Here is a 22,765-nt window from a genome sequence, read left to right on the forward strand (position 1 = left end):
CCGTACTAGGGCATCTGTGTCTCTTTCTCTTCACATGCCCAAACCATCTCAGTCGCATTTCCCGCATCTTGTCTTCCACTGAAGTCACTCCTACCTTGTCCCGAATAGCCTCATTTCTAATTCTGTCACTCCTAGTATGCCCACACATCCATCTCAACATTCTCATTCCAGCAACTTTCATCTTTTAAACATGAGAGTGAATAATTAACAATGTGAGAGAGATTATATGCAATAATAAATGATGAAAATGTTGGAGGATATTTTCGTCTTAATCCGATGACATGAAGATCTTTTTTCCTTCTTTTAAATTGTTTTTCATGTTATGTTCTCTGTAACAACAAAAAAAATACCCCAAACAAATAATGTTGGTTTGACCGTACAAGATCCAAAGCTTCTGGAATATTAGAAAACAAGCTTTGCTAGTCTCGTCTTGCATCGATCAGCAACCATAATAGGCCGTAGTTAGAAAGTAATCAATAAATCCATCAACTTCTAATCATGTTACAGGACTTCTCATCAACATTTCATGCTTCAGCTTCTCTAACAGAAGGCAGGACCTTGCCAAAATAATAAAGCCCAGCTCAGTTGTACCTAATCTAACCTGTAACTGTAATCTGTAAATCAGTGTTTACAGTAAGACGGAAGCAAATATGTTTGCAAAATAAAGACCATATTTCTTGTAAACTACTGACACAAACTCAAGTTTGCAATTTTATCAGTTGGGAAAAATGTAAGCAAGCAAAGAACTAGTGAAGGCCGGAATGGGATATCACATGTAGTATACAATCTGAGGACACTAATTGCTGGGTTTCCACTTCAAAAACTAGTCATAATGTGTTTTCCCGGTATAGAGATATGCCAGGCATTTGCATTTGCAGAGGCAAGATGGCTTCTTCAGAATTTCTCATAAGATTCACTTTTCTGTGCCAATTATAGCATCTCCATCCATGCTATGCTTCTTTTTCTTTCCATCACCATGTCTGGACCTTCTAGGTGCTTCATCCTCGCTCTCACTTTCATCATTTCTAAAGCTGTTTTCAGTTTGTGGATAACGTACTCCTTCATCTGGTCCACCAACTGAGCCTGCAATCTCTTGACCCCTACCTTGGTCTGGACCTGAGCTGAATCTATCGTTCCTTTCATTAACCGGAGCTCTCTGATCCTTTTTGACCCTAGGATTTTGAGAGGTCTGTGGTGGGGGTGGAATAAATGATGGATGCATTCCCATTGGTCGACCACCTCTAGGTGGAGCAGTTGCTCCAGGACCCATTCCACCCATGAAAGGGGGCCTTCCTGGACCCATCATCATCCCAAATCCACCAGCAGCTGGAGGACGGCTGTGAAACATCATATCACCAGGGAATCGAGGGCCAAATGGTCCAAAAGGTCGGCCGCCCATTCCAAAAGGATCGGGCATAGGAAAACCCTCAGGTGTCATTGATCCATAGGAAAATCCATCACTCATCATGCCTGGAGGGAAGCCTCGCATCCCAGGGAAAGGCCTGGCTCCACGTCCAAAAGGAGGAACTATAGGAGGCCATACGATTCCCCTACCCCTTCCTCTGCCCAAAGCAGCTGGTCCAAAAGCTTGACCAAAGCCCTCATCATCATCATCCTCTTCACTTTCTTCTTCTTCCTCTTCTTCATTGTCTTCAAAAGGTACTATATCTGGGTTCTCATTCCCATTATCAGGGTTTACTCCCTTTGCTCTTTCCTCCTCTCGCTTGGATTCTGCAGCTAGTGAGATTGCCTGAAATGCAATAATATATTGTCCCATTAGAATTCTGTACAGAAAGTCCAACTAAATTAGGAAGCAATTCTTTAAGTTCCCATAGCTACTATGTCAAGTGAATGTACACATATAGAACATATATATACACATACATAAATATATAATGTATATGTACATATGTGTGTTTGTGTCCACCATGTGCTTTCCTCTATCAGCAGTCCAACTAATAGATGCTCCATAAACTACCAAAGAGCATAACTAAGGCAAATGGACCAATTGCAGCCAAATCTTGGAATTTCAACACAGCGTATTTGAATACACATAAGCAGCAAAGCAGTAGAACGAACTCACTATCAAATCAAACTGAATAAGTACTTTACTAGACTATATGCGGGGGGTTTTCTTTCTCAAAATACAAGTGCAGAAACCTATCATAAAAAAGAAAAAAATAAACAAGTATCTCTCCACATAAGGATCTCAACTATTGCGATAGACATTACAAGCCAGAAAAGATTCTTAAATATAGAAGTATGTGTCATACAACAATTTACCTATGTAAGTAGTGTTATATCACTAGTTGAGACATCATTTTTGTGAAATCACACTTGGAGGAACAACATTTACAGTGACAGTAACGGGAAAAACCAGGTTAGACAGTTACACTGAAATGGGGGAAGACCAGGTTCGTTTTGTTTTTCCAAGACCAGGTTCTGTTGTTGTACAACAGATCCATAAAAACAGGTTAGTTAGTTGTACAATGGATCCATAAGTGTGTCCAAGGGATGACTGAATAGCAAGAAATGACTCCTTACAGCCAAACTCAAAACATAAAAATTCTTTTATTTTTCTTTTAACCAACAATCAAGTAAGACCTGCAGAAAGCTTTTGACATAAAACATCAACCTTAAAACATCGTTCAATCCCCAAAAAAGATCTACTAATATACCATGTCCACAATTGCCACAATTTTTCTACTGGAAGACCTCAGTTTTCATTAAAAAAAAAATAAGAATGACAAGCTGAACACTTATTAAAGACATGGAACCAGAAACTATCCAATTGGACCTCCCAGTCATAACGAATTACTACAAGAGGCGATATGAAATTTCTCAAAAAGTCAGCAGATGAATGAAGGACTGATTACCCATTTTTAGACAAAAAAGCTTACTTAGAAACTCAAAAGGCTATTTAAAACCCCTATTGAACTAGCACAAGGCTAAGTAATGACAACTAAAGTGGACTAATTCAATACACAACACAAATAACATGCATGGATATGGGACTAGAAGCACTCTACCCAACCAAATTCTGACACTATGACCAGATGCCACCATGGCCTACAAAAACTAGCTCATCAACAGATACAACAATATCAGCAGTAATAAAGCATCTAGCATACGAGATTGAAGTCAATCCATGACAAACTACAGAGTTGTATTTTCCAATTCCTAAATCTAAAGCTGAGTTGATATAAGTTACGCAATCTCAACTAGCATTGCTAAAATCATATCTGAAAGCATCATTTGAAACTGAATGTACTATATCCAGACAAACACATGGCGGAAACAACCCCTGAAAGCTCCAGAAAATGGATGAATTACCATCTATTAAATGAAAGCTGGTTTGACAGGAGAAAAAGAAATACCATAAGTTCACTGTCTGGTTCTAGATAGAGCAAAGAAGCCAACTGCTCACCAACAGAGATCTCTAATTCTTGACAATCTCTGCTTATCTGAAACAACGGCAGTAGAAGGTGACTGAAAGTAATGATAGCACACAACAAAGTGTAACATCACCAAATAAAACATGGAAGGGGATTTTGAATTTGACAAGTAAAAGTCCGTCTCTGGAATCATAAGCAACTTTGATTGCAACAGTAAAAGAGAATTCACTTATAAGCTGAGAATTATGTGAAACAAACCTAGCCCAGTCGCTCAACCAGAAATGCAACTAATATTCAAAGAAACGCTATTTGGTTGGTTCATTTTCTTCAGATGGGTAATTAGTCAATAATTAGTTTCAATAATATGAAAGTGTGTGCGCTATACCCATGGCATTAAAAGAGGTTGTGGATAAAAGGTAAAAGTATCTTACTTGAGATACATTTTCCTTTTTTCTCTTTTCAATAAGAAAAGAAAAGTACCATTGAGAAGCAACAACAACAACAACAAGCCCAGTATAATCCCACCATGTGGGGTCTGGGGAGGGGAGAGTGTACGCAGACCTAACCCCCACCTTGAAAGGTAGGGCGGCTGTTTCCGAACCCTGAAAAGTACCATTGAGAAGGATAGTATAAAAAGGCACTACATGTCCTCAACCCTAAGAAAGAGCTGCATATATAAAAAAGCCCTCCTCATATCTTGTTAAAGACTGGTCGGGGTAATGTAAAAGAATCTACTTCAATTGAAATGCCCTTAGGCAATCCCTAAAGCGTTTTGAGCATGGTTGTCATGAAGGCCTAGCTTTACACCACATAGAGAAGAGATGGATCAATTGATATATTACGAGAAAATAACCTTCAAACCTTCTGGCATCCTCCTCACTCAAATGCAGATTGAACAGCATGTACAACCTCTCTTTCGAGAATATACCATCTTTGTGCAAACAAAGCCCCATGTTCAACCGTTAAAAACTAGTTGAGCTATTATAAAAGCACAAAAGATCATCACAATCCTAATAATGTCATCCAGACTCCTCTTGCAAAAGAGCAAAGCCGACGTGAGAATGGGTCTGATTTCTCCTTTGGCACATAATGCACCAACTGGGAGTTACGAATTTGTGAGGTCGTTTTAATTGCAATGAACCATTTGGTGCTAAGAATTCATGGAGAAAAACAAAGGAAGTGGCTTTTTTTCCAACAGAACCTGTGCTTAAAAGAAGCACACGGGAAAAGCAGATTCCTCAGATAGGCACTAGAATATAACTTGAACCGCATCTCGCCTCCATTATTATGCAGAATGTAATTCTATTGCAATTTAAAAAATCTACCCAAAGATAATAATTTCCGTTCATCTATATAACCATGTTATTTTATGTTTTCTTTCAACTTCATGTTGACCCACATAATTTGACTGGCAATACACAGATTGATCTTCCAATTATTCTACTAACAGCACTATGGTAAGGCTGGGTACTATTACCCTTTTTCCCCTCAAAACTGTATGGGGCTTCAAATTGCGGAGCATCAATTTTATTGAAAAGATGACATCTAGGTACTAAGGTCTTCCTCATTGTCAAACAGACTGTTTGTAAGTCGAAGAAATTCTGGTGGAGCTGGATAGTCTTTGCTGAAATGCAAAATGTAAGGATGTCACCTGACAAAAGCAACTTGTGGGGATTCTGACTAGATTAATCAATGGTCTGTCAGGCCCATCAAGGCTTTATTGAAGTCCACGATGCATCTACGAATGAAGAATTTTGCAAATTATAACAGTATTCAAGAATTACAGAGAACTACATTCAAATACCTGCCCTGATCTGTAAATGTCCATTATAAATCAATCTATGCCATCGGCATGCTCAGAGCAGCCATAGATGAAATTAATGTTTTGAATTTTGTTTTGAAGTAAGTAGATTCATTTAAAGGCATCAAGAAGATACAAGCTTTACAAGGATAGATCAGTTAAGCTCACAAAAATAAGGATTTATAGCTTCTTCCTGAACTATAGAGCTAACAAAACCCAAGAAAACTATTTTTTTGAAATATGTCAAATAATCAGTGAGTAAAGGCTAAAACATACCTTCACAGGTAAGTTCTCATTGTATGGATTCCTCAAATGACGAGTTTTCTGGAAGGACAGTTCACAGAGCTGCACTTTAAGCCTCAGAATTAGTTCATGTATACAAGCAATTGATATTAAGTTTTTTTTTGAAAGAAAAAGGAGGGGGAGGGGGGGCAGAAACAAGTAATCCGTGAACTTTAAGCCATAGATCCATAGATTCAGGCAGATCCAAGATTTAGATACTATGGATTCAACCTTTAAAGTTTTCAGCATTAACCCATTATAATTTAAGGTTGTGGATTAATATCTATTATATATTGTAATTTTAGTTATTTTTTCACATAAATTTATGCTCCGCATTGAAAATAATGGGTTTAGATGAACCTAATACTGTAATAGTGGATCCGTCCCTGAGTTCATGTATGCAAGCAATTTCATGATGAAATCTTAGGAGAAGGGGAAGAAAAAGAGAGAAGTACAGAGCCTCTGCCACTGATTGATATTAGGTAAGTGTTAGCGTTGGGAAAATGATTAAAAGTCCTCAAGTGAAACAGAAAGGAGCAACAAAAAGAAAAAGGATTTCTCTCCTATGATACTTAAATGCATATACTTCATCAGTTTATATTGCAACAAGGTAAGAGGCATGACTTCCAACTACAGCAGTGAGTTAAACAAAACACTGATCAAGGTACCAATGTACTTATCAGATTAATCCTACAGTATTGACAGAAATTAAAATAGCAATTCATTTAGTTGATGGCCTCCATAGCTGGAACCTGTAAATTGCATAACTTGTGATGCTAATTAAAGGTACATTGAATGGTTCAAGCTTAATAATTTAAATAAGGCAGAGGTTCTGAAATACATTTTGTTCTCTTCAACCAGCTAAACCAGCTAATCATCTAACCGAAAATTTGGAGTTGAATAATTGGTTGCACTGGCTTTTGAATCATGTAACTAGTTCAACTGTCACCTATTTAGTCTAATAAACTATAAACACAATATTAAACTCTCAACAAGTCCAACGAATTTAAAGAGAGCAGGACTAAGCGAGAGAAAGAGCTAAATATTAGTCTGCTTAAAACATTTGAGAAATTTGAGACAGAAAAACTTCTTTTAACTAAGCGGGAAAAACTAAATATCGTGAAATAGGACAATCTCCCACTATTACCAATTTGCCACCAAAAGAGAAACTAACACACAAATGTCTTTGATAGAAATCCAAACATAGAAGTAAGCACACTAGGCTAAAAACGAGGAACAGGAATAGACGGTTGACTCTAAGAATACATATATTGAGACAGTTAAAAAATGTAGGCTTCTCGCTAGAAGGATATAGACCCAAGTTCAAAGTGTAAGTCTCGAAAGAGAGATAATTTCGTTCTACCCTTGTAGGTTCTTGATAATAACATTCACCCTCTTTGTCTTATGAAAAAAGTTCTCAAACCACACCTGCTATCATAATAGACCTAAAATAGTGCAAAATGACCAATATGCACCACTAGTTATTTTCATTAAGTTGACTACAACAACAACAACAACAACCCAGTGAAATCCCACAACGTGGGGGTCTGGGGAGGGTAAAGTGTACGCAAACCTTACTCCTACCAAGGTAGGACGGTTGTTTCCGAAAAAACCTCGGCTCAAAAAAGCATAAAAAGCATAAAAAGAGGTCAGATAAGGCTAAGGAATTCAAAGCAATTTGGAAAGCAAATAACGAAAGCTTTACAGATAAAATAGAATAGTCAAAGTACATAAAGTAATAAATAATAACAGAAATCAGATCACAAAAAATCATAATGTGCTAATGCACCTACTAATAAGGAAGAATAACGAGACTATGTACTAGCCTTCTACCCTAATGTGGGTCCTCCACACTCTCCTATCTAAGGTCATGTCCTCAGTAAGCTGTAATTGTGTCATGTCCTGTCTAATCACCTCTCCCCAATATTTCTTCGGCCTACCCCTACCTCTTCTTAAACCATCCATGGCCAACCTCTCACACGTCCGCACTGGGGCATCTGTGTCTCTCCTCTTCACATGCCCAAACCATCTCAGTCGCATTTCTCGCATCTTGTCTTCCACCGAGGTCACTCCCACCTTGTCCCGAATAGCCTCATTTCTAATCCTATCGCTCGTGGTCTGCCCACACATCCATCTCAACATTCTCATCTTGACAACTTTCATCTTTTGAACGTGAGAAATCTTAACTGGCCAACACTCCGCCCCATACAACATAGCCGATTTAACCACCACTTTGTAGAACTTGCCCTTAAGTTGACTGATTATTATAATTATTTTTATAATGAAGTTGACTGATTATCTTATAGAAGGAAATTTTGCTCATTATTTACTTTGCACACTTACAAGATAAATAGGAAAGCTAGTGTGATAGTAAAGCATGCAATGGGAAAAATAGTTAGTAGCAGATCATGAGGTCAAAAAACCTTTGTTGAGCTCAAATGTTATGCAAACAGCTTACGCGATAACCAGAAACATTGAGGGATATAAGTGCTCATTCATCCTCTCGAAATACATATCATCCATTCATAAAATAGCTTCCAATTAACATTTGCATAAATCAGAGAAGAGGGGCCAGATATCTTTTCTTGCCACCACACCTCTACCTAGACCAGAATCTAATAAATTACAAGGAAATATTTCGCTGACAACCATGCAAGGCACCTGAGCAAAGGTAAGAACAGAAAGAAAGAAAGAAATACTAAAACAGGTGGGGCAGGTAAACAAATCGAAAGGACCCTTTTTTTTATGAAGAGAGAAATCAAAAGTACCTTTAACCATTTCACAGAAAAATTCCGTCCATAATGTGCAGTTCCATGTTCATGCTTCCAATTTCCTCCTTTAGCAGCACCACCAATTCTAGATGTCATTTTTGCAAGACCCTGACAAACAGCATACATGTTGAATTCTATGAACTAGTCCTAAATTAATGACACATTCCTTTCATCACAACACAAGTTACAATCACTTAAATCATCAGTAAGATTTTTTACCTAAACTCTTCATGGGATAGGTGAAAAACAGACTACCTGAAAATGCCTAGTCCGATTGATTGAAAAAATTAGAATGACATTTTCCACAGAGTCGAAAGCTTCATTTAGTTTAGCCTCATTGCTTCGTTGAGTTGCCCAAACACCTTGTTGTACTGACAATTCAAGATTCTCACGGTTGCAGCTTTTAACTATAAAGTACCTAATACCATGCAAGGACATCAGATAAGCATAAAGTGAAAAATAGAGGTATGGATTATAACTGTTCCTTCTTCACATATAAAGTTCAAGAGGGAAGGTGATACTATATGAACACAATTCCTGAGTTAGGTAAGGTAAATACCATGTTTAGTTCAGACGGTGTGGGCCCAAACCTATGGCCTAAATCACAAGTCCCTCAACCTTTGCCACTTGAACTAAGCCCTGGGGGGGAGGGGGAATTTTTAAAAATTCACAGCAATTTTTTGTGTTTTCATTTGCTCAGAAAACTAAATATGACACAGAAAAGACATTGGAAACACAAAAGTTATAAAAAGACGAGAATAATTTATCCTGTGTATCCAATAAAGTTACTGGAGTATCCAGGAATAATAATACCAAAAGTGATTTTATAATTTATGACACCGAAAAAAGTAGGAGATACCATGTTAGTAATGACCCTTTTCTATAAGCTTTCAAATATTTTTTATCAATTCGTTTAATTTTTCCTTCTTTTCTTTTTGGTGGGGGGTGGGAAATCCAGTAAACTGTGAAAGATATAGAGGCATTCAGCATATGTGACAAGATCAACTGCTCCTTTCACTTCCTGATCAAGACTGAACTTTCATGATTTTAAAAATTGAACAACAGAGCAGTTATTGATAATCTGTCAAAAGAGTGAATCGTTAGAATATTGTACAACACATCCTTGATAATGGTCAAGGAAAAGATTTTCTGGACGAGTATATCATTGTAGTGACAGTTCTAGGAGTTCACTAGGTCTAAGATGGTCTCAACTCTCAAGAGTGTCTAACAGACTCTACAGCCAGTTTTCACTAATTATATTGTTAAAGAATGACAAAAGTCTCACATTGGTGGTTAATGAGATGGGTGGACTCCTTATAAGGCTTAGGCAATCCTCCTCCCTTTGAGCTAGCTTTTGGGAGGTGACTTGTGAGTTAGGCCCAAGACCTAGTTTTACATATATAATTACTAGTGATAACTAAAAGAGACAAATATTTCAGTGCACGTGAACTAAAAGAGACAAATATTTCAGTGAACATGGTCTTAAAAGTTAAAACCAAAGTATAGACTTCTTCACTAAGTCTCATCACAAGTTTGGAGGAAAGTATAGTAGGTGCATCACCGGACCCACCCAGAAGAATGATCCAATGTCCTGTAGTCTGTACCTAAGTTTTGGGGTTTTGATTACTTTGATAAGATTTTTTTGTTAAGAGTTATCTTTTGGATCACTCTGATAAAGTTACAACAGCTAAATAATGACTTTGAATTAGCTTCTGACTATGAGACTAGACAGTGGGGATGAAAGTTTTGCAAAGAAGAATCAACGCCCAACGGTACTGTGACCATCAATTGGCTTTACAAGCAATAGAAAGAAGAAAAAGAAACTCTCGGTATCACAATTAGGTCCTAAAATTCCTGTAGATACACAAACCAATGGACCAACTTTAGCAGAAAAGGAAATAAGTATTCGAACACATAACCTATAGTCTGTTTCTCCTGTCGTCTTTTTGAGGGAGGATGGTTTCTAAAATTTCACCAAACATAGCAGGGTGCATCAGGGATGTAAATTACCAGCCAACAATAAATATCATTTATAGTAGAACTCTCATAGAATGAGTTAACAATATTTTGGATCAGTTCCTCAAGCATGCAGCAGAATGAAGAATAGAACAAAGGGAATTGATAAACAACAATACAGAATATGTGGAACCATTTATGATTCTAACAAGGATCTGGATAAACAACTTACAGCTGACATGGAAGACTCCAAATTATTCACCTATTTAAGTAGACTGACTGACTACATGACCTAAGTAAAGACCTTGAAACTCTGAACACACCTAGATGGTCCTTGAGGCAGGGGTATTGCAGTTCTATCAGCCTGATTTTGCTGGCTGCTGGGAAGGGTTTGTGTTTGAGTTGGGGCACCCTGATGTTGAGGCTGTTGAACTTGCTGTTGATGCGGCTGGTGCGGTTGGCCAATGGGTGGCTCTGCTGCTGTAGATTTCACTGGTTGATTCATTACATTATGTACTTGCGGAATTTGAGATTTGTCTGCCTGAGTTGAATAATTAGTATTCCGATTTTGAAAAAACCTGTTTGAGTAACCATAGGATGTCAAATTCTGAATTCTCTGAAGAACTTCTTCCACTGGAGGTGGAGGTCCAGGCAGCTTTGCATGTCTATATCGGCAATCAGGACCATTCGGACAAAATCCTAATTTATACCTGTCATTATAGAAATTACACCAAAAAGCAGGTGATAATGTGCTTACAAGAAAAAGAAAAAAACAGCTATGGTCATTTTTTTCTCTTTTCAATTACTTTTTCTTCAGAGAAAGCAAATCAACATTCGTGATATTTACTATGACGGTGATGTATAGGCCAGCTTGTGAACGCCTCTACTATTCCACCGGGTACTAACTCCCACCAGGTATCATGCAACTCTAAACAGTCATTATCATTAAGATCAAAAGCGCCTATACTGTAATTAATGATGATACAGTCATAGAGAGACCAACGTCCAACAAAAGCAAATGAGCATAACTAAATAACAGGTGAGGATCGTGAATAAAAAACATATAACATCCAATTTTACTATGTTCTTGCGCTTTTCTTCAGCTCAATTCTTGGTAAGTAACAAACTCATGCAGCTTTTAACTAAAAAGTTCAACCGAAACTGGTGCAAGTAAAAATACATCTCAAGAAACATCGAACAGAAAAAGTACATCCAATTCATTGCACACCAATCAACTCAACATGCATCAAATCTACGAACCCAATACTTACTAACCTAAAAGCTAGTAATCTTGGTTTAGTTATAACCAAGTTAAGGCACAAGTCTCAAATTATCTCATCAGAGTATCTAAGTAAGAGTCGAATCCAACCTAAATGTCTGCAGTTTCCCTACTAGCAATGCAAGTATGTAAATATAAGCCTTACCTTCCTCCTTCCCCTCCCCCATCCCACCCCCAACCACACACAAAACATTGCAAAGAAGAAAAACAAGAAATCAGATATAATCTCACATGTTACACTCTTTGATGTCCTCATTGGTGTGCTTATAAACACAATCTTGCTCACGACACTCTCCATAGAGGCGAAAGAACCTGCAAACGGGCATCCGGGACTTATCATACTGGTGAAGGAAACCACAAGCATCACCCTTCATACACAGCGACCGCAGCCAATGTCTACAAACAGTCTGCCTGAAACTTCTACGATTTCCAACAAATGAACCATCTCCTCCTTGCCCCCCACCGCCGCCGCCTGTTGGGACTAAAGCCGCAGAAGCATTTGGGGCGGGACCGGTGGTGATGTGGTCAGCAGATTGTATTACTGGTACAGATGCAGTTGGGTGTGTTGGCCCTGTGTCTAAGCCACCTTCAAAATCAAAGCTTAATCCTCCTTCTCCATCATCCATTTGATTAGTTCTTGTAGATTCTTCTCTGTGTCAATCAATCTTGATTGTTGCTTGAAATTGAGGTTTATGGAGACACCAGGGTTTTTCAAGTTTTAAACTCAGGGCTTTTGGTTGTTTGGCAGAGAGGGCAAATTGTATTGTTTTTTAGGAAGGTACAATTATCATTGCATTTACGTACACCACCTACCAAGACCAAATTGAATACTCCCTCTGTCCATGTTATTGAATTTTCTTTTTTGTTTGTTTGTTTGTTTGTTTATAACTGTGGTGTAGGTTAGTTTTAGTGTGTTATTTTTTTCTTTGTTAGAAATTTAAATTTAAGAACTTTTGATTTTCAACTCAATTTACTGACCAATATTTTTGGGTGTTGATTGAAATAAATATGATTAGATAGAAACTTGTGTAATAATAATAAGGCATAATACATAAATAGGATTCTTAACTTGGGTTTTAAATTATAACTTTGACCTTTAATTTTGATAGTGCACAAATAGGCACTCTAACTATTCAACACTAAATTAAAAAATACTTGAATCCTGTAGCTAAAACGTGTGATATGCAGATCCGAGCTCACTGGGACTGAAAAAATATGTTTTGAGTTGTTGTGGTTTTGAGATCCAGTGATGCTGGGTCTCGTTGGCTGCCGTTGTTAGAACTTGGAACGGTGTGAAGCCTTACTGATTCATGATGAGTCTTGTAGTGGTTGGTCGATGGAGGCCTTGTTGAAATTTGATCTGTAAGCTTGGGCTTCTGTCACGCCCCGAATTCGTGTGTGGTGGCATTCATCTCAACCCATCGGACGAGTCAGCCTAAAACCCAACAGAAAGTAAATGCAGAAGAAAAAGGCAATACGATATATAATTTGAGTGAAAATGGATAAATAAACTCGAAATTCCTCAAGACTGATTATCACGTGTACAAGCCGCTAATGTAACACAGAAATAAAAAAGGAAATGCAATAACAATGTCTTTGTCTCTAGAATATGACTAAAACATAACCAAAAAAAGAGTAGGAGGTGTCTAACTCAACAACTTGAACTAGTAGCCCTACATAAGGTAGAAAAGCTAGAAGTTACACAGATCCGGACTCACAACCTACAGAAATATAAAAACAAGGAGTGAGTATCAACAACACAGTACTCAGCAAGCGAACAACTAAAACTAAGCAAAGCTAAATAGAATACAAATACCCTTGTCATCCCAACCAAACCTCCTCATATAAAGCCTCAATCAAATCACATCAAAACAATAGTATCAATCACAGGAACAACAAGAGGTACACAAAGTCCACAAATAACAAAAGATGTACAATACAATGCAATGAGATGTCACGTACAGTGATGTGTATCTGTCCTAATGATACACATTTGTTAACTAGCAAGTCGGAACCCTAATGGTCCATGTATCCGTTAGAACCATTTTCCTTCGACAAAAACATCAATCGTCGAAACCATTTTTCTTCGTCATAATCATCAAGCGCTAGAACCATTTCCCTTCGACATCATCATCATCATTTCAATACCATCACAGTAAATCAGAATCAAAGAAAATAAGCAATGTTCATACAAGTCATGATGATAGGAAGATATCAACAACCATTCGCATTTCATATCAATATAAATATTTCACATATCCACGATATATCAAAGTCATCATCACATCGATCAAAATAATATAAATCATCAAATTGTCATTTTATTACCCTTTTTCTTCGTTATTAAGATCAATCACAATAATCAAGTACCCCTAATCAATTCACACTACTCCCCAATACACATAACAAGAAATACGAGATTTTACAAACTTAAATAAAGGTTTAGAAGTTCAGTTGACTCAATTTCAATCACAATTACTCTGAAACTTAGGCCTTCCCTTTTATGTCGGCTCTCTAAATCAACAAAATATAGTCAAATATGAATTTCCAATTAAGAACACGAGTACAACGACAGTCAAATTATTAATTTTAAAAATCGAATCGAAATCGATCCAAAAATTCAAGTTCGAAAACAAAGGAATGACTATGAAAAAATTTGGATGAAAATATTTTCACGACATAAAAAAACTATCAGTGAGAACTATTTCAAAAATAAGGTTAAAATCAACTCAAAATCATCAATTTAGTAAAAACTTAGGTTGTTGAAAAAAAAAACAAAATGTAAGGTTCAAAATTATGAATTAAAGGCCAAAATCAACATATAATCGATGATTAATGATGATTATAGATGAGAATAACTTACCTAATTGATTTGCCTGAAAAATCTCCTTAAAATCTTTCCTCCCGAGTTCCCAAAGTTCAACAATGATGGAAAATGGGTATATTCCCGACTTTAAAAATTAACTACTATTCAAGTTACTTTTACCCTTCGTGAACGCGGTCTACTTACTCTGCGAACACGGAGGGAAGACACTGGAACCTCCGTGAACGCAGAGAAGAAACAATTTCCCCTTTCGCGAATGAGGTTGAGCCTCCGCAAACGCGAAGGAGGGTGAATAAGGCACCAAATGACAACAACCATCTTAACACCAAAAATCACAAAATGAATCCTCGGGTTTTATTCGGAATCATGTGGACACAAATCAAATATGTTATCCTACTAAATTCGACCCCTCGAACTCAATAAAATCATTGAAATTCGAATTCGAGGTCTCTTTTATCCGAAATCCATTTAGTCGCAGTTAAACTAGTTTAGAACTCAAGAAGACCAAATGTCATCGGAGCTACCAAAAAATACACAGAAACTCTTTTTAGGCCTAAAATCTGAAAATCACCTCCTAAATCCAATTGAATCATCAAAAATCTAATCCGAACATCCAAACATCCAAACTCTTATTGTTAACCAAAGTTAAACCTTAGTTCAAAACAACTCCAACTTTCAACTTAAGACCACAAATTCCCGAAACAACTCCAATTTCAGAGACGACTACTCTCCTAGACCTAATTCTACCTTTCAAAGTTGATGGAATTGACAAAATTTCATTCCGAGACTCGTAGCTCCGATTGATATCAAATACCACTTTTGAACAACTTAAGCCCTCAAAACTCAAAAACTTCAATATTTCTCAAATTTTCAAAGAACTACCAAAACCAACTCAAAACATTGATCAAATATGACTCGGAGCAACTATCGAGAGGGATAAAACGAACATTTTATAAAAATTACCAAAAATGACCTTCAGGGTCATTACAACTTCTCGTTTGGTTGGTTGTTTGTGATGGAGATATGATGGTCTTGGTAGTGGTTCAACCAGAGAAGAAGGGGAAGGAAAGGGTGATTTTGGTGGCTGTTGGTGGTGGTCTGGTGGCTAAGAACAAGGAAAAAGGGAGAGTTGCTCTTCGGCGTCACTACTTCACTGTAGAAGACGAAGAGAATGGGATTTTGAGGTTGTTTTCGGTGCATTTCAGGCTGACTGATGGTTGTGCGGTGTAGGAGAGAGAGTTGCTGATAGCAACAGTGAGGGAGAGAAGAGTGGGGGGACTGATTTGCTGGCTCGCCGGAGCTCCAACGAGGGTGGAACAGTGAAAGAATTTCCTTCTGATTCGCGTAACTTGGGTGTATTTCACGCATTTTGCCAAATAAGATTTTTGAGTGTTTATTTGTTTAAATTTTAGATAGTTAAAGTGCCTATTTGTGGATTGTCAAAATTAAAGCTGAAAATTATAACTTAAAGCCAAATTAAAAGTCTTATTTATATATTATACCTAATAATAAACTTAATTTACTTTCAATAGTTTTATTCAAATAAGTAATTATATATTAAATCAATTCAATTATTTGAAGTATTTTTCAAGGAAGAAAATGACTTCCTTTGCTTATGGATCAAAGTCACTTTCCAATAACCACCTTGACTTTAATTTTATACATATTAGTTTCTCAAACTAATAATTGAATATTATTATACTATTGTTCTTTTAGGATTCAAAATTTTCATAAAAACAGCCTCTTAATATGGGAAGACATTCTCAATAAAAAAAAAAATTATTTCCTATTAAATGTAGAGTGTACAAGCATCACTGTCTATCCCTTTATACCTGGGTATAAAAGCCATCACTCTAAATAAAGTGTATTAATAATGTTTGTATTAATTATACTTACATTAATTATGTAAAGATTATTTCTTATATATTATTTGATTTGGTGTATTAAAAATAGGAAGATTATATAATTTATTATAAAAATATTTATTTATAAAAATAGTATCACAAATATAATGAAAAAGATGTAAAAAAATTTTGCTAGACAATTGGGTCTTTAACCATACTAATGCATGCATTACAACCCCTTGCATTACTACAACTATAAATCTGCATGTATTAGTTATACACACCTCAATACACAATAAAGTGCATAACTAATACAAGCGTTATTAGTTATACATAGATTGAAAAAGTATATCAAACAAGATTTTACTAATACACAAAGGCAATATAGTTATACAAAATAATACTTGCATTATTTCTTATACTTTGTTTGATTTGGTGTATCAAAAATAACATGCATTGCATAATTTTTTAAAAAAATATGCATTTACAAAAATAGCCTCCACAAATATGGTAGAAAAGATGTAAAAAAAAAAATTGAGAGGCAATTAAATCTTGAACCATTCTAATGCATGCATTAAATCTCCTTGCATTACTAATATCATGGATTCCAATGTATTAATAATAATACACTCCTCAATACACAATATATGTTGAAAAAATGTACCAATGATACAAAATCCTATACATGCATTATTTCTTCTAATAAACTCTACCAAACGACCCAAGATCTCATTTGTTAGCCCAAATGTAAATGCATTCACTTATTTTCGTTATGTGGATCATACTCTACAAGTTTCATAAATGATGAGCTCAATCTCTTCCCAAGTGCAGGTAGATAATTTTCTGTCCTATGGGATTTTTTCATTTCCCTGCTATTAAAGATAAGTTAGTTACAATCAAATATTCGGACTACTGCTTCAAATGATTATACATATAAGTAATAAATAGTGATTTGGGGCGAATCACATAAACAAATGGGTGTTCTGTCATCCAGTTAGTGGTCACCAGTCGATCCCCAGATCTCTTGAGATGAAGAGTTTGTCAATGTACTTAAGGACAGTATCACACGAGGCGACATAATTTTGCATCTGCGTTCTTGCGGAGTCTTCTGAAATTAACAGAGAGAGACAATAAACTCATAAGAAAAATGAAAAAGAAACAACTACTGGAATGGCGGACCTAGTATCCCAGATGCCTCAGACAAGGATGGGTCATGAACTATGAAAATGCCTCAGGCATTGGATATTAGTGTGTCTAGATATTCTGGCCGATAAAAAGGCAAATATCATCTAGGCTGAGACAGAATGAGATGAACAACTATTAAGAAGAGCTTGTCAGCATACGAGTTCATCACTATAAAACGCACAATTTATTTCCTGGACAAAACAAAGTGCAAAGTCAGTTCTGACCCCCCTTACCCAACAATTTGGAAGCTAAAACCAAATACGGAAGTAAAGAAACAAGCAGGATATAAAATTTCAGTGTTGTGTCATGAAGTCCTTCCCAAGCGTGTGATAAGAGAGGCAAACTAAAAGAGCTGATTATAGTATATAGGAGGAAGCTGCTACAATCAGGATTACTATGTCCTAGCATTTCAGTCCATAATTCATTTTTATCCCAAACAAGTTGTGTCATTAAGAATTTAAACAAATTACTCAACGGATTGGATAAAGCCAAACCAAGTTCACTTCAGAATTAAAAAATTAATGTATCAGAACGATGCATTAGACTCAAAAAGTTACTAGGTGAGTTGTAAGTTGTCAGAGGTATAGGAAATAAACTCACCATCTTCATTAAGCTTGATCATCAGCTGTTGACGGGTGGGAAGGGCATACATTCCTGCAGACACAGCTTTCCTGATGACCCATCCATGGTATGGAGCAAAAACTAGTGTATATGCTTTTGATGCTGGATCCTTCAAGGAATCCCCCCTGCCAAAGACAGCAACCAAATTTGAACATCAAATACAACAACAACAACAACCCAGTGAAATCCCACATCGTAGGGTCTGGGGAGGGTAAAGTGTACGCAGACCTGACTCCTACCAATGTAGGACGGCTGTTTCCGAAAGACCCTCGGCTCAATAGAAGCATAAAAAAAGGTCAGACAAGAATATTAAAAGTAGATAAATAGATAACGAAATAATCAAAGCACAAAAAGCAGTAGGTATTATTAGATAGTAACATAAATACCATAAATCAAAGTACAAGGAATCATAGTGCATTAATACGCCTACGGATAAGGGGGAGAAATGTCACTATGTGCTAGCCTTCTACCCTAATGTGTGTCCTCCACACCCTCCTATCTAAGGTTATGTCCTCGGTAAGTCGTAAATGCGTCATGTCCTGTCTGATCACCTCTCCCCAGTATTTCTTCGGCCTACCCCTACCTCTTCTGAAACCATCCATGGCCAACCTCTCACATCTCCGCACTGGTGCATCTGGGACTCTCCTCTTCACATGCCCAAACCATCTCAGTCGCGTCTCCCGCATCTTGTCTTCCACCGAGGCCACTCCTACCTTGTCTCGAATAGCCTCATTTCTAATCCTGTCGCTCCTAGTATGCCCACACATCCATCTCAACATTCTCATCTATTGCCAAACAAACATACCCGCTAGAAGAGGTCTGACAAGACTAGTTAGTAACTGATAACAAACACATAATTAAAAAAAAAAGTAACTGATAACATACAAATACTACAAATCTCATAGTACTACAACAACATTTCACGATATTTTCCTACTTCGGCACACCTAAAAAGAAAGAACAAGCAAACAAAAGAGTTCGAGTCATATCCATCTATTGCCAATTCAGCCACCAGAAGGGCAAGTTCATGTGAATACCACCACCGTGTCAAGCAACAATTGACTTGCAGATTATAATAGAACTCCATAAGATTTTGTGACTTCCACGCACCTTAAAATCAATGAGCAAACTAAAATTTAAATTTTAGCATCTGCAATTATTTATAAACATCAACCTATGTTAACGATTCCCCAACCACGTGGTAGATTCATGTGAAGATCCATCACCTTAAGCAAAAAAAACTGTCATTTCTCACACAAAGAAAGGTGAGACATGCATGAACTGCTCTGGTACTGTCCTTCATAGATCATAAAATCTGTAAATAGGCTTATTTTGGGGAGTAGTCATGTTTCAAAATGCTTGCATGAATTTCACTCCTACTCCATTCATTCCCCTCTTCAGAGAAGAATAAACATAGTATTGCTTCTTTGGCAGGAAAACTAGGTATTAATAAGTTCCTCTGGTCTACTATTTCCACCGTGATCTTCAAAGGCCATCATGCTTCCAGAACCATTACACCACCAAGCTAGCAAACTGGTCAAACAACCAATTTTACCGAAGCAACAGAGTAGATGACCCCTCACCCTCTGGCACCCTGGTTATGGAAACTGTCAAATGTATACACCTTACAGCTTCCATGATCCAATGAAATGTTCCTTTGTTTTCTATTAAGACCTCTATTAATAACTAAAATGACTTTGCCCATTATGTCCATTGAACATAACATTACGTGACCAAACAATTTCAAGTAGAGAGAGATATCATACTTTAAGCACAAGCATTACTTGGAGAATTCAGATATTTTGTACAGAATGGAACACAGAACCTTTGTCACGTTTTGGTCTTGGACACCCAAGAAAATCAAATAAGGAAATGCACATGAACATGAGTTGGAGATGCCTAAAACACTTGTGGAACACATAACTAGATGTGTCGACTCTCCAATTTTCATCCTCACTATGTGATAGAGGTACCAATCATCCGGACATAAACAAGACACTTTATTTTGTATTTTGTATGTTGTAATATCCAAACTTCTTTTTAACTCAGTATCTTAGGGGCCAAACATATAAAGTTTCCTCATGTAGACACATATAGGACAAAATATCTTCTGATTTCACTCCTTCAAACTCATCATCCAATGGCCAAAGCTTACTTTTCCGTAGTTATAGAAAAGAAAGCCAAAGTCCAGGAAGTCATACAGTAACAGCACGGTAACACAAACACTCATTGCTAAGCCCAAAAAGGCATTGCACGTGCTGGTTTCAAGTCTTACTCTTGTAGTTCAGGACCTTCCGCTTTCCTTTCTAATGTGGGATTCTAAGACTACTTCTGGGTTAACTCCGACAGCTCGCCAGCGAGAAGCTTGTCAAACCCTTTGTTCCTCCCTCTTTACCCAATAACTCTATCAAGGAATATGTTAGTGATGTTGGAAAACCACATTTTTATGGCATATCTTTTTCTCTAGTTAGTAATAATATTATTTTCCTTTTCTTATAGTTTAGGCTACGGAGAAAAAGAAATAATCTTATGTATGACACCACAACCTCTTGTTCTTTTGCTTTTTTGTACTCCTGATTTCAAAAGCTTATGTTCATAGGTCTATACTACTTGGGAAATAATTAAACAACCAAAAATGTTAATTCTTTTTTTGGATTAGTTAACAAACTTCTGGAGTTCCTCACAATGAAATACTATTTCCAATCTACTCATTTTTGGGTCCTTCTTTCTTTTCATGACATAAACATCAAAAGTTATAGCTCCTTATCAACGAGAGAAAAAACCATCAAAAGTTATAGCTTTTTCTTCACTTTGGTACAACAGATCTGAGACCAGAGCTTTTATGCTATTGGTACTCTTTGATGCAATGCTGGTTAACTTAGATTTCCATGAGTCTGCAAGCCTGAAGTAGAAGATAAAGCTTACAACATCAAGCAGTAATGTCGACAAAAAGATAGAAACACTGAAGTTGGAGGAACTTGCAACTGAATGATCAAATCCATTACATGAGTGTTAGGGTCAGTGTTAGTAAAACCAATCGCTTGAAGCAATGAAACAATGCAAGAGGGACTATCGAGCTTCACACAAATGTACATTTCAAACAGTGACGCGCAACACGATCCTAAGGAGGAGCGGTTGATCATGTAAATCTCTCTTTTGAGGAGTTTGATCTATATTAGCATTATTGTAAATTGGATACATCAATTAGCTATTTTAATCGTAGTTTGATTATTGTAACACTAAATTCATACATGTTATCTCACTTTATCATTTTAAACTTACTACACTTCACTTCAAAGAAACATATGGTTCACTTCTCGCTTTTCGCCTCAAGCCCCATGGAGTTTTTTAAGTTCACTTTTAAATACTGGCAAATATAAAGTCGCACATCTAAATGATTTCAGAGTTCTACATTTTAAAACGGTAAAACAGAAATGTTAATAATAGAGAAACAGAAAAAGCATACTCTGCGGCTATAATCTGCTCGAACAAAACCTTAATCATATCCAGCCCACGCTTAACTCTTAACAAGTTCCTTGTATGACTACCTGCCTTTCTCACGCAGTTTGCTTGAATATCTTGATCCATCATTCTGTGCAATGTTGAAATAGACTTTGATGCCTTTGCTAGATCATCCACCTGCGGTCACCATTAACAATTGTCTAGTTACTCAATCAAGGATATTTTTATGAGAATTTGAACATACCTAACCACGTATATTCATATACAATACATGCTACCAAAAACATGCATGGTCAAAGGAAAACCTACTATCAATGAAAGCCAAAGCTCCGAGCTTTTTGCTGTAAGCTGAATCCACGGTCAGAAAAACATTGCATGTAGAGCATGAATATACTACTGTATCGATGCCCAAAAATATAGCCTAGATTCCCCACAAACGGCATATGAGACAAGTGATCAAATTAATAAATTTTATATGATCACTACCATTGTCCTTCCATAATATCTATCTCTTTTCACTTTATTTCTTGATTGAACTCGCACATAACTAAATTCAAAAAATAAAATATGAACACTGAAAAAGAACAACGATCAAAAGTTTTCCACTTAAATCTTCGAAGATTGGAAAATGACAAGCATTATGGTACAAATGGAGTAGTAGCAGTCATAATATTTACCAGCTTCCATACAATTATTGCACATTCAATTTGATCACAACTCAAAATTCAATTATTAGGAGAAAAAAAATCTTCAATCAAAAAGAGAATTGAATTGGTGAATCGGGGATGATAACCTTAGCAACGTAATCGAGCTCGGCAAACTTGAAGGCGATACCGAGGCAACGGAATAGAGGAGAGACCAAAGTGCAAGCGTGAGAGAAAGGGGCTACTTCCATCTGAGCAGCTTCATCTAGGGTTTGAGAATTTAAAGTGTTGGCTAGGTCTTTAAAGGCTTCCGCCATTTTCCTAAGGGGCTTTTCCTCAGCTGCGTGATTCGCCATTGAATCGCCACCGGGATGTCGCCGGAGTTTATTTTGTGGTAACGCCGGTCCCCGGCCCCAAGATATATTGCGGACCTTATAATTATTCTTGGAATCTCCCTCTCTTCAAATGCACTCGATGATTTTGATTTTTAGGATAAACTAAAAATTGTTATAAAATATAATATACTTGGTTTACAAAATTAATTGGAAAGAGACAGTGAGGCAAAATTAGGAAGAGATAGTGAGCCAAGAGAAAAGAAGAAAAATTGTAGTGTGTATTTTCTGTCTATCCGTTCTTTTCATATATCCAAAGAATGGCCAAGAATGGCCATTTATATAAGGAAAGAATACAAGTTAATCAAC

The 22,765-nt window shown here is 36.8% G+C and overlaps 2 protein-coding genes across 4 annotated transcripts; both read right to left on the reverse strand.

The window, feature by feature from the left end:
• Positions 1-459: 459 nt before the first annotated feature.
• LOC129872941 (30-kDa cleavage and polyadenylation specificity factor 30-like) lies at positions 460-12,301 on the reverse strand. 2 transcript variants are annotated; one of them, XM_055947899.1, is made up of 7 exons: positions 11,716-12,300; positions 10,529-10,915; positions 8,505-8,667; positions 8,247-8,357; positions 5,473-5,541; positions 3,378-3,464; positions 460-1,750 (listed from the first exon to the last, which is right to left on the reverse strand). In XM_055947899.1, the coding sequence occupies exons 1-7, from the start codon at positions 12,108-12,110 to the stop codon at positions 914-916; spliced, it is 2,049 nt and encodes a 682-aa protein (XP_055803874.1). In that variant the 5' UTR covers positions 12,111-12,300; the 3' UTR covers positions 460-913. The 2 variants fall into 2 exon arrangements, with proteins under 2 accessions (XP_055803874.1, XP_055803875.1); XM_055947900.1 differs by lacking the exon at positions 3,378-3,464 and having other exon boundaries at positions 11,716-12,301.
• Positions 12,302-16,748: 4,447 nt separating this feature from the next.
• On the reverse strand, positions 16,749-22,587 carry LOC129873667 (accelerated cell death 11). Of its 2 annotated transcripts, none has more exons than XM_055948802.1 (4): positions 22,214-22,587; positions 21,425-21,597; positions 17,938-18,083; positions 16,749-17,257 (listed from the first exon to the last, which is right to left on the reverse strand). In XM_055948802.1, the coding sequence occupies exons 1-4, from the start codon at positions 22,418-22,420 to the stop codon at positions 17,154-17,156; spliced, it is 630 nt and encodes a 209-aa protein (XP_055804777.1). In that variant the 5' UTR covers positions 22,421-22,587; the 3' UTR covers positions 16,749-17,153. The 2 variants fall into 2 exon arrangements, with proteins under 2 accessions (XP_055804777.1, XP_055804776.1); XM_055948801.1 differs by having other exon boundaries at positions 16,749-17,260; positions 22,214-22,581.
• Between the last annotated feature and the right edge of the window lie 178 nt (positions 22,588-22,765).

Source organism: Solanum dulcamara, chromosome 11 (genome assembly GCF_947179165.1).
Source record: "Solanum dulcamara chromosome 11, daSolDulc1.2, whole genome shotgun sequence".
Taxonomy (NCBI): domain Eukaryota; kingdom Viridiplantae; phylum Streptophyta; class Magnoliopsida; order Solanales; family Solanaceae; genus Solanum; species Solanum dulcamara.